Source organism: Lutra lutra, chromosome 16 (genome assembly GCF_902655055.1).
Source record: "Lutra lutra chromosome 16, mLutLut1.2, whole genome shotgun sequence".
In the NCBI taxonomy this organism is placed as follows: Eukaryota; Metazoa; Chordata; class Mammalia; order Carnivora; family Mustelidae; genus Lutra; species Lutra lutra.
In genome coordinates this window covers 55372807-55389995 of record NC_062293.1, presented here as the reverse complement: position 1 = coordinate 55389995, position 17189 = coordinate 55372807, and the positions used below count along the sequence as shown (strand labels likewise).

The following is a 17189-nucleotide window of genomic DNA, read 5'->3' as shown; positions in this document are numbered from 1 at the left end:
TGAATTGGGCCTGGGAGACCCTGAACGTGCCAGTAGTGATGTGCTTCTATTGGATAGTCTCCACCAATAAAAACTCAAGTATCCTTTGAACAACTTCTCGAACACTTCTGTATTAAGATGGAATGGGACAAGAGACTTTATCTTCTATTTTTAAGGACGAGAAAGTGTTCATTCAGAGTCTTAGAATTAGGGGAGATATGGGGATATACTGATGTGGTATAGTAAGAAATATGTATTTCGTCTTTGTCCCAGGTTCCTGGCAGAGTTCCTAAAACTCTTGGAACTGCCGAAACGACAGGAGTGATAGGAGCAACCTTTGTTATTCATCATGAGCCCCTTTCAACCATTCCTGAGTTTATGCTAAGAAGTTGACACTTGGTGGGCCCCCAGACAGCCTCAGGATGGAGGCTGGTTACCACAGGAACCAACCAGGTGATCAGAGGACTGAACCCACAGCCCCAACCCTCTGCCCCCGAGAAAGAGAGACAGGCTGGAGATGTCCAATCACCAGCGGCCAATGATTATCATGCCTAAGCAAGGAAAGCTCCCCCAAATCCCCTGAACGATGGAGTTCAGGGAGCTCCTAAGCTGGCCACACAGAAGGGCTGGGAGGATGGCCCAGAGATGCCAGGGAAACCTCCTCCTCGGAGTCATGCTGGAAAATTAACAAACCCGAGGAGGGGGTGGTGGGAACCTCCACACCTACAGGCCATCAGTCTAAATACAGCCGGCCTGGCTGACTCGCGCTTGGTGTCTGAAGTGGGAGCAGACTGGTGAGACCGACCCTTATCCCATTGGGTCTGCCCACCCGCGAGTATCAGTGTCAGATCTAACTGAACCGTAAGACACCTCGCTGGCATCGGCGAACTGGAGAACTGGTTGTTAGTGCGGAAAACAACCCCCACAGCTGAGGATCAGAAACAGGACAACACACCCAATATGGGCCCCAGAGGAGCCCTGTGTGTCCCTGGCAGCTCCCACCCTCTGCTTACCCACTGCCACAGTCTCTGCGGGTCTCCCTTCAAGCTCTCCACAAGGGTCACCGCCTCCTCCCCACTGCCGGGGCGCTGTTTCCGCACCCACATCTGGATCTCCCCGGGCAGGATGGTCAGGAACTGCTCCAACATGAGGATCTCTAGGATCTGCTCCTTCGTGTGAACCTCTGGCTGCAACCACTGGAAACAGAGCTTCCGCAGCTGTCTCAGCGTCTCGTGGGGCCCAGACATCACCTGGTAACGGAACTGCCTGAAGAGCTGACGAGCTGTCTCGGGGTTAGAGAGCTCCCCTCGAGGGCCAGCAGCTGGTCCAGAGAACGGGGCGTCCTCGGCCTTCGCCAGGGGCGGCGGCAGGACCAGGGCCTGCCCCAGCTCCACGGGCATCCTCTGGCTTGGCAAGTCCTCTGAGATGAAGTGTCTTCCAGGCGGAGCTGTCGCCGGGACGACGGGGTCTTCACTGAGGCTCTCAAAGGGTCGCTAGAGAGGGAGTGAGAGCCAGGGCTGGGCAGAGGAGAGGGATATATGATCGGTGAGAAAGAAGGCACATGCCCCACCAAGCAAATCGTTAATACTCTCTAACCTGGCATCACCAGCCTGAGCATTTGACAGCGTTCCCTCCCAGTCCTCAAACGTGCAAACCAGGTAGAAAACTGAAATGCACCATGTGAACCATTTTCACTAGAGGTTTCCAAGCCAACGGCTCTTCTGCACCCTTCCTTATCTGCATAGCTACGTCTGCAGACTACAAAGTAAAGCTAAACGAAGACATCAAAGCCCTAGAAATAAAGGCTAATGTTGAAATAATCTGATGCTTCCATAATAAATAGGAAGCTGAAGAAAACAAAGTGATTTTTCCCCCAAAAGATGCAATGAAATTTCTAGGTGACCTCTTTTTTTTTTTTTTTTAAAGATTTTATTTATTTATTTGACAGAGAGAAATCACAAGTAAGCAGAGAGGCAGGCAGAGAGAGAGGAGGAAGCAGGCTCCCTGCCAAGCAGAAAGCCCGATGTGGGGCTCGAACCCAGGACCTGGGATCATGACCCGAGCCGAAGGCAGCGGCTTAACCCACTGAGCCACCCAGGCGCCCCTCTAGGTGACCTCTTTTGAGTGCCACCTGGAAAACCCGACTCTTTGGGAATTTAGGAAAACCTGTCAGAGCTGAAATTTTCAAACCTGGGCTTAAAGGAGACTTAGAACAAACAATGACTACCTCAAAAACATTCCTTTGGCCTTGAACTAAATGAGCACTCCTTTAGGGCGACTGATATAAAAATGCAGAAGACAGTAACTAAGAGAGTGACGAGAGAAATATTCAATGACACAGTTAGTATTCAGAAATGTTTAAAGAATCAGGTACTATTTCGAGTTAACTTTCTTGCATAAGATCCTAATGTTGGCTCATTGGGTCAGCCCTGGCATGTATTAAAGAGCTACGGGTCATCATTTCTCCATAACGCTAACCGCAACAATAAAAACAAAACGAACACGCAAACACACCCAATCACTTCATCTCTCCGGCTTAATCAGAGATCAGCATAACACTCCAGCTTTTTAAAAGTTGCTTTCTGGGGCCTGGGGGGATGGGGTAACTGGGTGACGTGATGTAAGCACTGGGTATTATATACAACTGAGGAATTACTAAACTATATCTCTGAATCTAATAATACACTAGATGTTCATTAACTGAAATTAAATTTTAAAAAATAATAAAAATAAAAATAAAAACTGCTTTTTCTGGGGCACCTGGGTGGCTCCGTGGTTAAGCATATAACTCCTGGTTTCAGCTCAGGTCATGATCTCAGGGTCACGAGATCGAGCCCCGAGTCAGGTTCTGTGCTCAGGATGGAATCTGCTTGGGATTCTCTCTCTCCTTCTCCCTCTGTCCTCCACCCCCGACTCGCTTCCACACTCTCTCTCTAAAATAAATAAATACATGGTAAATAAATAAATAAAGCTGCTGCTCCCTCTCTATGCGAGGTTTAACAGAGAGCTGTTGCTACAGGGTTAGGAGCAAAAGAAATACAAAATGCCAGTCAGTAATGAGAGGTATCAGTTTTGACCACTGAGAATGGACAGGCCTCACTAATACCCAAAGCATCTTGAGATACCAGAAAGGCGGCATGTTAGGAGTACAGACCATATCCTAGAATAAGACCTACTCTAAACCTGCCCTAGTAGAGCCTAAAGCCAAGCCTCAAAATAGATCCGCAGCGGAAACCCAGTCTACTGGTCTAGTGTGATCAAGTCAGAAGGTCTCAGGATCCACTGTGGGCTTTCCAGAGATCTGTCCTAACAAGGTATGAAACCAAGCTAATTCAGGGCGCCTGGGTGGCTCAGTCAATTGGGCGTCTGCCTTCAGCTCAGGTCATGACCCTGGCGTCCTGGGATCGGGCCCCACATCCTGCTCCCTGCTCAGTGGAAAGCCTGCTTCTCCCTCTCCCTCTGCTGCTACCCTGCTTATGCACTCATCCTCTCTCTGTCTCAAATAAATAAATAAAATCTTAAAAAAAAAAAAAAAACAAGTTAATTCGAGTCAAAGGTGATCAGTGAGTAGCTCAACTGCCTGCTAGAACAAAACTCAATACTCTTCAGAGGAAGGTAACAGAACCCTTAGCATCTACAATGTGCCACCCACAATATCAAGATGTAACTCAAAATTATAGGACATTTAAAAACATGAAAAGAGCACCTGGGTGGCTCAGTTCGTTAAGCAACTGCCTTCAGTTCAGGTCCTGATCCCAGGACCCTGGGATCAGGACCCACATCGGGCTCTCCCTGCTCTGCAGCGAGCCTGCTTCTCCCTCTCCCTCTGCCTGCCACTCCCCCTACTCATGCGCATGCTCCCTCTCTGTCAAATAAATAAATAAATAAAATTTTTTTAAGAAAAGGGAAAATATGAAAGAGAAGCCAACCCAAAGATGGTCCAAGGACTGCAAGAAAAATATAGTCATAATGAGAGAAGAGATAGGGACTTTGTACAGAGAAATAGAAATTACAAAAAGAACCAAATGCAAATTCTAGAAAAAGAACCATCAACCTGGATTTCTAGACCCAGTAAAAACATCTTTCAAAAATCAGAATTAAAATAAAGACATCCGCTTTTAGAATGTGTTCAAAATTGGGGCATCTGGGTGGCTCAGTCAGTTAAGCATCAGACTCTTGATCTCAGGTCAAGGTCTTGAGTTCCAGCCCTGTGCTGGACCCCATGCTGGGTGTGGAGTCTACTCTAAAAAAAAAAAAAAAAAAAAAAAAAGTGTTCAGGGGCACCTGGGTGGCTCAATGAGTTAAGCTTCTGCCTTTGGTTCAGGTCATGATCTTGGGGTCCTGGGATCGAGCCCCGCATCGGGACCCACATCGGGCTCTCTGCTCAGCAGGGAGCCTGCTTCCCCCTCTCTACCTGCCTCTCTGCCTACTTATGATCTTCAAACTTAAGCAACCATCAACTAAACAGAGACTGCTATACACATTACAAATAAAACAAGTAGTTACCACAAATCAAAAACCTGTAATAGATACACAAAAAATAAAGAGACAGGAATCCAAGCAAACACTAAAGAAAGCTATCAAACCAAAAGGGAAGAGAGGAAGAGAACTACAAAATAATAAGAAAATAACAAAATAGCAACAAATACATAACTATCAACTATGCCTTTAAATGGTCTAAATGTTCCAATCAAAAGACATAAGGTAACTGAATGAAGAAAAATTTAATGGGGCACCTGGGTGGCTCAGTGGTTAAGTATCTGCCTTCAGCTCCGGTCATGATCCCAGAGTCCTGGGATCCTTGCTCTGCGGGAGGCCTGCTTCTCCCGCTCCCACTCCCCCTGCTTGTGTTCCCTCCCTTGCTGTCTCTCTCTGTGTCAAGTAAATAAATAAATTCTTTAAAAAAAAAAAAAACTTACCAATATGCTGCCTATAAGAGGTCACTTCAGACCTAAAGACACATACAGACTGAAAGTGAAGGGATAAAAAAACATATACCATGTAAATAGAGTGAAGGAAAAAAAAAAAAAAAAAAAGCCAGGGTAGGGCACCTGGGTGTCTCAGTAAGTTAAGTATCTGCCTTCAGTTCGGGTTACAATCCCAGCGTCCTGGGATCGAATTCTGCTTCCGGCTCCCTGCTCAGCGGGGAGTCTGCTTCTCCCTCTCCCTCTGCCCCTCCCCCCTGATCATGCTTGCACACGTGCGCACGCTCTCTCTAATAAATAAAATCTTAAAAAAAAAAAAAAAAAGCCAGGGTAGCAATAATTATATCAGATAAAATAGACTTTAAAACAAAGACTGTAACAAAAAGACAGAGAAGGGCACTATATAATGATAAAGGGATCAATACAAGAAGAGAACGTAACAACTGTGAATATTCATATGCCCAACACAGGAGATAAATACATAAAGCAAATATTAACAGATATAAAGGAAGAAACTGACAGTCATGCCACAATAATAAGGGACTTTAACACCCTATTTACATCAATGGAGACATCATCCAGAAAATCAACAAAGAAACTGGCTTTGAACAACATACTAGACCAGACAGAACTAAGAGATTAATACAGAACATTCCAGAACATTCCATTCAGAAACAGCAGGATACATTCTTTTCAAGAGTACCTGGATCATTCTCCAGGACATATCACATGTTAGGCTACAAAACAAGTCTCAATAAATTTAAAAGACTGTTATCATATCCTGCATCTTCTCCAACCACAACAGTATGAAACTAGAAATCAATTACAAGAAAAAAATCCAGAAGTGCCTGGGTGGCTCAGTCATTAAACGTCTGTCTTCAGCTCAGGTCATGATCCCAGAGTTCTGGGATGGAGCACCGCATCACGGTCCCTGCTCAGCAGGAAGCCTGCTTCTCCCTCTCCTACTTCCCCTGCTTCTGTTCCCTCTCTCACTGTGTCTCCGTCAAATAAATAAAATAAAAACTTTAAAAAAAAAAGAAAAAAGAAAAAACCCAAAGAGAACACAAACACACGGAGCCTAAACAACATGATATTAAACAACCAACAGGTCAACCAAGAAATCAAAGAGAAAAAAAAAATACATGGAGACAAATGAAAATGAAAATACAGTGGACCAAAATCTTCGGGATGCAGCAAAAGCAGTTCTTTTTTTTTTTTTTAAAGATTTTATTTATTTATTTGACAGAGATCACAAGTAGACAGAGAGGCAGGCAGAGAGAGAGAGAGGGAAGCAGGCTCCCCGCTGAGCAGAGAGCCCGATGCGGGACTCGATCCCAGGACCCTGAGATCATGACCTGAGCCGAAGGCAGCGGCTTAACCCACTGAGCCACCCAGGCACCCAGCAAAAGCAGTTCTTAAGAAGGAATTTACAGCAACACAGTCCTACCTACAAGAAAAAAATCTCAACCTAACCTCACACCTAAAGGAGCTAGAAAAAGAATAAACAAAATCAAACACCAGTAGAAGAAAGGAAATGATAAAGGTTAGATCAGAAATAAACAAACAAACAATAGTACACATCAATGAAATCAGGAGTTGATCCTTTGAAAAAAATCAACAAAATTAATAAACCTTGGGGTGCTTCTGTGGCTCAGTCAGTTACACATCCAACTGTTGGTTTTGGTTCAGGTCATGAACTCATGGGTTCTGAGATCAAGCCCGGCGTTGAGCTCTACACTCACAGGGAGTTTATTAGAGATTATCTCCCTCTGTCCCTCCTCCCACTAGCACTTGTGCATGCTCTCTGTAAAATAAATAAATATTTTTTAAAAATTGATAAACCTCTAGCCAGATTCATAAACAAGAAAGGGGGGGCTCAAATAAGTAAAATTAGAAATGAAAGGAAAAAAGTAACAACTGAATTCACAGAAACACAAAAGATTACTGCAGAATATTATGAAACAGTATATACCAACAAACTGGACAACGCAGAAAAAAAAATGGATAAGTTCTACAAACATATAACCTTCCAAAACTAATTCAAAACTAGGAAATTTGAATGAACCAGTTACTAGTAATGAAAATGAATTAGTAATCAAAACACTGCCAACAAACAAAAGTCCAGGACGAAATGGCTTCACAGGCAAATTCTAGCAAACATTAAAAGTAGAGTTGAGGGGTGCCTGGGTGGCTCAGTGGGTTAAAGCCTCTGCCTTCAGCTCAGGTCATGATCCCAGGGTCCTGGGATCGAACCCCGCATCTGGCTCTCTGCTCCGTGGGGAGCCTGCTTCCTCCTCTCTCTCTGCCTTGCCTCTCTGCCTACTTGTGATCTCTGTCTGTCAAATAAATAAATAAATAAATAAAATCTTCAAAAAAAAAAAGTAGAGTTGATAACTATTCTTCTCAAACTATTCCAAAACATGGAAACAAGGAAAACTTTCATTAATTCTACAAGGCCAGCACTATCCTAATACCAAAATCAGACAGAGACACTACAAAAAAAGAAAACTACAGGTCATTATCTCTCATGAACATAGATGTAAAAAACCTCAACAAAACATTTGCAAACCAAATTCAACAATACATTAAAAAATCATTCACTTCAATCAAGTGGTTCAATATTCATAAAACATTGTAACACATCACATTTAACAAGGGGAAAAAAATCCATATGATCATCTCAATAGATGCAGAAAAAGCATTTGACAAAATACATATATTCATGATAAAAACTCTCAACAAAGTGGACTTAGAGGGCACATACCTTTAAAAAAAAAAAAGACATATATTAAAAGCCTGCATCAACATCATACTCAGTGGAGAAAAACTAAAAGCTTTTCCTCTAAGATCAGGAATAAGACAAGGATGTTCACTCACCCCTTTTATTCAACATCGTACTGGAAATCTTAGCTGTACCAATCAGACAAGAAAAAGGAATAAAAAGCATTCAAGGACACCTGGGTTGCTCAGTGGGTTAAGCCTCTGCCTTCGGCTCAGGTCATGATCTCAGGATCCTCGGATCGAGTCCCGCATTGGGCTCTCGGCTCGGCAGGGAGCCTGCTTCCTCCTCCAATCTCTCTCTCTCTCTCTCTCTCTCTCTGCCTGCTTATGATCTCTCTCTGTCAAATAAATAAATAAAATCTTAAAATAAAAAAAAAAGCATTCAAACTGGGAAGGAAGAAATAAAACTGTCACTACCTGCAGATAACATAACAATATACATAAAAAGCCCTAAAGTCTCCATCAAAAAAACTATCAGAACTGAAAAATGAATTTAGGAAAGTTTCAGGATACAAAATTAACATACAGAAAACCATTGTGTTTCCATACACTAATAATGAAATAGCAGAAAGAGAAATTAAGAAAACAATCCCATTTACAATTGCACATAAAAAAATAAAATAGCTAGGAATAACTTTAACCAAGGAGGTGAAAGACTTACACTCTGGAAACTATAAAAGACAGGGGTGCCTGGGTGGCTCAGTGGGATAAGCCTCTGCCTTCAGCTCAGGTCATGATCTCAGGGTCCTGGGATCAAGCCCCACATCGGGCTCTCTGCTCAGCAGGGAGCCTACTTCCCCCTCTCTCTGCCTGCCTCTCTGCCCACTTGTGATCTCTGTCAAATAAATAAATAAAATCTTAAAAAAAAAAAACACTATAAGACATTGTTGAAAGAAACTGAAGACAACACAAGAAATGGAAAGATACAGCATACTTATGGACTGAAAGAATTAATATGTTTAAAAAGGCCAGACTACACAAAGCAACCTACAGATTCAATGCAATCCTGATAGGGATTTATCAATATACCAATAGCATTTTCCACAGAACTAAAATAATCCTAAAATTTGTATGGAACCACAAAAGACAATAGTTAAAGCAGTCTTGAGAAAGAACAAAGCAAAGGTATCTCTGCTCCAGGATTTCAAGATAAACTATAAAACTATGGCAATTAAGAAAGTATGGTACTGGCATAAAAACAGACACATGGATCATCAGAACAGGACAGAGAGCCTAGAAATAAACCCACAGCCATATGGTCAATTAATCTACAACAAAAGAGGCAAGAATATACAATGGGGAAAAGCGTCTTTTCAATATATGGTGCTGAGAAAAGAAGGAAACTGGACCACATTTTTTTTTTAAGATCTCATTTATCTGAGAGAGAGAGAGAGAGAGAGCATGAGCAGGGGAGAGGGGCAGAGAGAGAGAGAAACAGACTCCTTGGTGAGCAGCCAGATGCAGGGCTCCATCCCAGGACCCTGGGATCATGACCAGAGCCAAAGGCAGACGCTTAACCAACTGAGCCACCCAGGCGCCCAAAACTGGACCACTTTCTTACAATATACACAAAATTTAATTGAAAATAGATTAAAGACCTAAAAGTGAGACCCAAAACCATAAGACTCCTAAATGAAAACACAGGCAGTAAAATCTTGGGGCACTGCCCTTAGCAATGTATTTATAGGTATGTCTTCTCAGGCAAGGGAAACAAAACCAAAAATAAGCCACTGGGACTACCCCAAAATAAAAAGCTTTTGCGCAGCAAAGGAAACCATCCACAAAACAAAAAGGCAACTTAGTGAATGGAAAAAGAAATGCACAAGTGATATAACCAATAAGGGATTACTATCCAAATATACAAAGAACTTCTACAACTCAACACCAAAAAAGCAAACAATTCAATTAAAAAATGGTCAGAGAACCTGAACAGAAAATTTTCCAAAGACCTACAGATGGCCAAGAGATACAGAAGAGATGTTCAACATTATTAATCACCAGGAAAATGCAAATCAAAACCACAATGATACCTCACAATGGTTAATATCAAAAACACAAGAAATAACAAGTGTTGGCAAGGGTGTAGAGAGAAGGGCACCCTTGTGCACTGTTGGTGGGAATGTAAAATGGTGCAACCATTGTGGAAAACAGAAAAAATTAAGAAGTAGAAATACTGGGGCACCTGGATGGCTCAGTCAGTTAAGTCTGCCTTCGGCTCAGGTCACAATTCCAGGGTCCTGGGAACAAGCCCCGTGTCAGGCTCCCTGCCCAGCAAGGAGTCTGCTTCTCCCTCTCCTTCTACCCCTTCCCCTGGCTTGTGATCTCTTGTGTTCTCTCTCGCTCGCTCTCTCTCAAATGAATAAATAAAATCTTTTAAAAATTAAAACTTAAAATTTAAAAAAATTTTTAAAAAGTGGTAGAAATACCGTTTGAGCCAGTAATTTCACTACTGGTATTTCTACAAAGAAAACAAAAACGCTAATTCAAAAAGATAAATGCACCCCTATGTTTACTGCAGCATTTACAACAGCCAAGATATGGAAGCAAACCAAGTGACCATTGATAGATGAATGGATAAAGACACCGTGTACATATTCGATGAAATATTACTCAGGCATAGAAAAGAATGAAATCTTAACCATTTGTGACAACATGGATGGGCCCAGAGGACACTAGGCTAAGTGAAATAAGTCTGACAGAGACAGAAAAATACCTTATGATTTCACTTATTTGTAGAATATTAAAAAAAAAAAAAACCATGAATAAACAACAAAAGCCACACTCTTAAATATAAATGTTTGCCAAAGGGGAGGGGGATGGGGGTTATGAGCAAAATAAATAAAGAGGATTAAGAGATACAAACTTTCAGTTATAACAAGTTATACAGTATATACAAACAAATCACAGATGAAAAACATACCATAGAAAATATAAATAATGTTATAACATTGTATGGTGAAGACAGTTATTGTGGTGAGCACGGAGTAATGTACAGAATTGTCGAATCAGTATGTTGTAAACTTGGAACGAATAGAACGTTGTATATTAACTGCATTTTAATTTTTTAAAAAAGTTTTTTCAGATAAATAAGCTAGGAGAATTTTTCGCCAGTGATTTTTTTTTAAAGATTTCATTTATTCATTTGAAAGAGAGCGAGCATGGGGAGAGGGGTGCACATGGAGAGAGGGAGAAGTAGACCCCCCACTGAGCAGGAAGGCCAACTTGGGGCTCGATCCCAGGACCCCAAGATCATGACCTGAGCTGAAGACTGGCGCTTCACTGAGTGAGCCACTCAGGCACCCCTCAACAGTGATCTGTACTATAAGAAATGTTAAAGGACATCTATCCAGTTGAAAAGAAACTCAGATCTACAAAAAGATATGAAGATCTCCAAAAATGGTAAATATATGGTGTATAAATATAAAAATACTATGGTTTTACTTCTTCTAACTCCCTTAAAAGGCAACTGACTATTAAAAACAAAAATAACAACAGCGTGTACATAGAACATAAGTAGAAGTAAAAGATATGAAAACAGCACAAAGGAGTGAGTAAATGGAATCAATCAGGTAATTACAATTATGAGTTGTTAAATGAGGAAGGAATAGGAAGTGGGAAGTGACACCTAAATGTCAGGTGACAAACTGGAAGTGTAAAGGTGTTAAATAAGAGGCAGGAATGAAAAATGTAAATTGTTTAGGATAAAGTGGTATAAATATTAAATTCTAATATGTTAAACTCTGATAAAGATACATACTGGTAGCTGTTAAAAATATTATACAAATAAGTACAGCTTAAAAAACCAATAAAGGAATCCTAAAAAAAAAAAAAAAAAAAAAAAAAAAACCACTATCTCGGAATACAGTAAGATCAGGAGAATAAAAACCAGAAAGATCAACTGGAAAAAAAGACAATATGGTCCACTAACACACAACCATATCAGTAATCACATTAAATGTAAATGGACTAAACATCTGAATTAGGAGATTGCCAGATTTAGAAAAGTAAGACCTAACCACAGAGTGCCTACAATAGAGATATTTAACACATAAAGACATAAAAGTTGGAAATAAAACAATGGGGGAAAAGACATCCTATGCAAACAGCAAGCACACAAAAGCTGGTATGGTTATATTAGTATCTGACCAAGAGACTTCAAGAAAAAAAGAAAAAGAGGAACATATCATTATGATAAATAAGTCCAATCATTTAGAGCCCAAAACCCTAAATGTATATGCACCTAATATCAGGTCTAAAGGGACAAATCCTCATAGCTGATAGAACGAGAAGAGCCCCCCCCCCCCAAAAAAAAAATCAGTAAGGCTACAGAAAATCTGAGTATTACAAACCAATGCAATCTAATGGACATTTAGACTCGACAACTGCAGAACAGATTCATTTCAAGTTCATATGAAACATTCGCTGAAGCAGACCACATGCATAAAGAAGAAAAAACTGGAATCTCAATTGTACCACAGTGCAATGAAATTAGAAACCAGTAACAAAAAGATACCTAGAAAATGCCAACATACAGAAATTATTAAATAACTAATATAACCTATGGCCAAAGGAAAAAAATCACAATGGACATTAAAATGTTTTCTTTTCTTTTTTAAAGATTTTTATTTATTTGACAGAGAAAGAGAGAGAAGGCGCACAAACAAGGTGAGGAACAGGGGGATATGCAAAGAGAGGGGGAGAAGCAGGCCACCCCCTGCAACCCCCCTACCTACCACCAGCAAGAAGCCAGACTTGGAGCTCCATCCCCAGACCCCAGGATCCCAACCTGAGCAGAAGGCAGACACTTAACTGACTGAGCCACCCAGGCACCACGAAAATTAAAATGTTTTCATATTGAATGATAGTGAAAACATGGTATCAAAGTGTATATGTAACCGCTAAAGCTCTAGAGAAAAAATGCAGTTTTGAATAAATATGTTAAAATACTAAATAAGGGGCACCTGGGTGATTCAGTCAGTCAAGTGTCCCACTCTTGATCTCAGGATTGTGAATTCAAGCCCCGCATTGCTGGGCATGGGGTCTACTTAAAATAAATAAATAAATGGGGTGCCTGGGTGGCAAAGTTGATTGGGCAGCCTACTCTTGGTTTCCGCTCAGGTCAAGATCTTGGGGTCCTGGGATCAAGCCCTGCTTCTGGCTCCAACCACTGTGGGGTCTTCTTAGGGTTCTCTCTCTCTTACCCCTCCCACTCATGCTCTAGGATAAAAATCTAACAAATAAACACATAAATATTAACTAAATACTGAATAAATATACAAGCATCCTTCATTATCTAAAGCTATTTGGCTCCCGAGTTTCAAATAACAAGTAGAAAGATTTCAGATGGCAAGAGACTGATGGGTGGACTCATTCAAATTTATTTGCTTCCTGAATGAAGATAGCAGTTCAGATAACATTTAGGGAAAATTATAAAACTTATAAAATATTTAAATCTGATTTTAGTAATTATATCCTTAAAAAAATGCTAAGAAAAATGCCTCAATTATTCCAGCTTATAGAGGGTACCGTTTCTATTCCAATGACTTCATGAGTATCTGCTCCTGTTATGAAAAATATTTCAAGCAATCCCACATGTATAGTTGTTATTCAAACTGTAACAAATCAGCGTGAACTTAAAATGTACCCTTAGGCAAGTATGCTTACGATACCTATGCATACAAGTAGCCCTTTGCTGTGTACCTAATACTGACAAACACTCTTTCCTGAAGCAAACTTCAGTCAAGTCAAGGGAGTCCTCTTTTTGACAAGGCCTGGCCTTTCAGGTCTGTCCTTGACCTTTTCAGTCCCGTTTTAGCAAGAACCTTGCTGAGTCCTGTTTAGAGGGAAAGTCCCTCATCTCCGATAGCTGGTCAAATTCTACATCAATCATGGTGTCTGATCAGCCCCGACACCTGAACAAATTCCCTATCACCAGCCCTGTCTTCTGCAAAACTCCAGTCAAGTCGGTGTCAGCCAGAGTTCCCTTTGCCCCGGATGCTTCCTCTTAAGTCATTTTCCATCCACGGACCCCTCCCTCCCGCCCCCGCACCGGGCTCCTTGGCTGTTTAATTCTCCATTCCTCCTTGTTGCAGGGCGCAGCCCGGTTGCTCTCTGCCCTGCAAAACCGCATTGCAGTAGCCCCCCCCCCCCCCGAATAAACACGCTGCCTCGCCGTATTTAACGAGCATACGAGTCATTTTTTCCCCAACACTATGTATCAGCTCCTTATTAGGCCCTGTTCATGCCATTTCTAATCCTCACAACCCCCCTGCAAGGCAAGTATCAGAGTTGACTGATTAGGAACCTCTGGAGGCTCACAAGGGGCGGCCGACTTGGAACCCACGAAGCTCCGGGCAAGGCCTGTGTTTTGGGCAGGAGAGCTGCCAACGCTGGGGGACTTGAGGGGGGGGGGGGGGTTTGGGGGCTTTCACAAACGCCCTGAGGCTGGAGAGCTACTGGAATGTGGCGTCCCGGAGGCCGAGGCAGCGCTCCCCACCCAGGTATCCTCCACTCTCGCTGCCCAACGCCCAAAGCAACCCAGAGAGAGAGTCTCCGGGCATCGGCCTACGCGGGGCCCCTCTCTTCCAGCCTCCGGGAGAAGGCAGAGGAAGCGGCCCGGTTACGGTGCGGGTCCAGGGGCGCGGCCGAGGAGTCCGGCGCTTAGAGCCCGCTCGCGGCAGCGGCGTCTCCTCTACCCCACAGCCCCTCGGCCCCGCTACCCCTGCCCCGCACCCGCCGCGTCCCCGCGCCCTCCGAGACCATCAGGCGCGCGTCCGCCGGCGCAGCCGCCGCTCCCAGGGGCCCCACCGAGCCCGGCGCCGACACAGGAGGCGCCAGGCCCGACCCCGGGTGGCCGCAGCCAGGCCCGCCCAGCCCGCGGGCGCTCACCTCGGCCCGCGACGCCGACTCCCCGCGCACTTCCGGGAGGCGGGCGACTGCGCGCGCCGCCGGCGCCGGCGTTGACGCGGAGGGGCGGGCCCTGTGCTGGGGCGCGGGCTCCGATTGGTCGCCCGCGTCGCCCCGCCCCTCCTGCGTCCTCCGGGCTCCGAGGCCGCTCACTGTCGCCCTCTGCGGCGCTTGGGTCATTCATTCCAAATTGGTGCGTTTGCTGTCTCGCTGGTCTCCAAGCGTTTCCACGGTCCACCAAGATAATTCCCTTGTCTGTCCCAGACCCTGTGCCGGCTCCACATCTTTGCGACTCTGCCAGGAGCCCAGCCGCTCAGGCGGGGCCTCTGCTCTCTGCCCCTCCCCCCCACTCCATTCCCACCTTACCCCGCCTTCGGCCTCCCTGCGGCATTTGATTCACCCCGACCTCTCCCGGTCCTGCTGCTCCAGCTCCTGGACGCTCTCTCTCCAGTTCCCCGTGTTGGAATTCGGCCAGGGCCTAGGTAACCTGTCTCCTCCCATCCGTCCTTCTGTCTGTCTCCCTCCTTATGCCTCCCCTGGACTCTGCTTCAACATATGTATCCTCCTCGGTCCCCTCCTCCTTCCCTTTCCCGCAGGCCAGAAGTCACGAAGCGCTGTGGTTTTGCCTCCTCTCTCTGAAACCGCCCCCTCTCTCCATCTCCACCTCTGTCTCTCTTCCCCGTCCCTGCAACACTCCGCCACAGCAGTCGTTTCGTGATACAAAGCAGCGTTGCTAAAAGAATCGGGTCCAAATTTGCGAGCCCGGACTCCTATGTGTATTGCATGAGGGTTCAGTTTTGGGCAATTGTCAAACTGGAGTGGCCTTCAGGAACGGTTGCAGGATGATGAGCTGCCCTGGCCCACGTTTAGAGGAATTGAAGACATTCTGAAGAAATAAGGCTTTGGAAGAGGGAGGAGGGTGAATCGTGATATCTTTACATATCTGAAAAACCAACCAGTGGAAAAGGGATTTAGCATCTTGGACTAGGTGCCAGGGCCTGAACAAGACCCAGCATGTGAAAACTACTTCAGCTTAACCCAAGTGGAAATTTCTAAAGTCAACTCGTCTAGCAATGCTACTTTATGAGCTCCTGAAGCAACAAGGTGTCAATTTATTGGGAACATTTTACTAAATTTTTTTTTTAAGATTTTATTTATTTATTTGACAGAGAGAGATCACAAGTAGACGGAGAGGCAGGCAGGGAGAGAGGGAAGCAGGCTCCCCGCTGAGCAGAGAGCCCGATGCGGGACTCGATCCCTGGACCCTGAGATCATGACCTGAGCCGAAGGCAGCGGCTTAACCCACTGAGCCATCCAGGCGCCCCCATTTTACTAAATTTTTAAAAAGATTTTGACAGAGATCACAAAAAGGAATAGAGGCAGGCAGAGAGAGAGGGGAAGCAGGCTCCCTGCTGAGCAGAGAGCCCAATGTGGGGCTCATCCCAGGACCCTGAAATCCGGGCCTGAGCAGAAGGCAGAGACTTAACCCACGAGCCACCCAGGCAACCCAAATCAGGAACATTTTAAGGAGATACCTGCAGTGGCTGTTTCTTCTGACACAAAGGGCTTTCCTTCTAAGAAAGTCAAGAGACTTTGGAAAGGAAGATGATGAGTTTCTGTCTTCAACATTTTAGCTTTTAGCTGATCGGTATCCAAGGAAGATAACAACAATTCAAAACCTTTAGTCAGGCCACAGATAGTTCATGAATCTGATGGAGGCCATAAATCTTTTCCCAAGGAAAAATCACACACACACATCTTCGACATTTTTCACACAAATTCAGGGAGTTCACAGAGCCCTGAAGCCCGTCCTCAGAACGGTGAAGCTCAGGGTAAGAACTCAAACCTTGATAGATGGCTCCTGACATGGAAGTGACACTTGGTAGCTTAATAATTTCCTTATAAACTGGCAACTTGAGGGGCTCCTAGGTGACTAATTCAGTTCAGCATCTGCCTTCAGCTCAGGTCATGATCTCAGGGTCCTGGATTCAAGCCCTGCAACAGGCTACCTGCTCGGTGGGGAGTCTGCTTCTCCCTCTCCCCCTGACCCTCACCCCTGCTCAGGCTCTCTCTAGGTCTCTCTTTCATAAATAAAAAATCTCTAAAAATAAAAATAGAGGTGCCTGGGTGGCTCAGTCGGTTGGGTGTCTGACTTTGGCTCAGGTCATGATCTCGGGGTCCTGGGATCGAGCCCATGCCGGGATCTCTACTCAGTGGGGAGTCAGCTTCTCACTCTCCCTATGTGCTCTCCGCCTCTCTGTCTCTCAAATAAATAAAATATTTTTTAAAATACAAAAAAAAATAAAAATGAACTGGCAACTTGAGGTGAAGCATGAAATTTTCCTTCTCTCTGAACAGACTGAACAACTAAAAAATATATTTTAAAAGTTGGGAGGTATCTCTCTCAGTCTAGGAAATAATGGAACTCTATCATCTATTCCGATTCATTTATTCACGCACTCATTCAGTAAATATTTATCAGATGCCTCTAGCACCCAGCACTGTTCCAACAGCGGGTGACATAACAATGAACAAAGTTCCTGCCCTCAGAGGATTTATGTTTTGTGAAAGAGTTGGCCAATAAATAGACACACAAAC

At 44.0% G+C, this 17189-nt stretch overlaps 1 protein-coding gene across 6 annotated transcripts in view; it reads right to left on the bottom strand.

The window, feature by feature from the left end:
• The window catches only part of ZNF18 (zinc finger protein 18), a 28592-nt gene extending 13699 nt beyond the window's left edge, over positions 1–14893 (bottom strand). Inside the window, exons 1-2 of one of the 6 annotated variants that reach the window (XM_047707133.1) lie at positions 14574–14893; positions 993–1496 (exon numbers count right to left, since the gene is read on the bottom strand). In XM_047707133.1, coding sequence (XP_047563089.1) covers positions 993–1379 — 387 coding nt within the window. In that variant the 5' untranslated portion in view covers positions 1380–1496; positions 14574–14893. The other 5 variants (XM_047707128.1, XM_047707130.1, XM_047707131.1 and 2 more) reach the window with 5 other exon arrangements.
• Positions 14894–17189: the final 2296 nt, after the last annotated feature.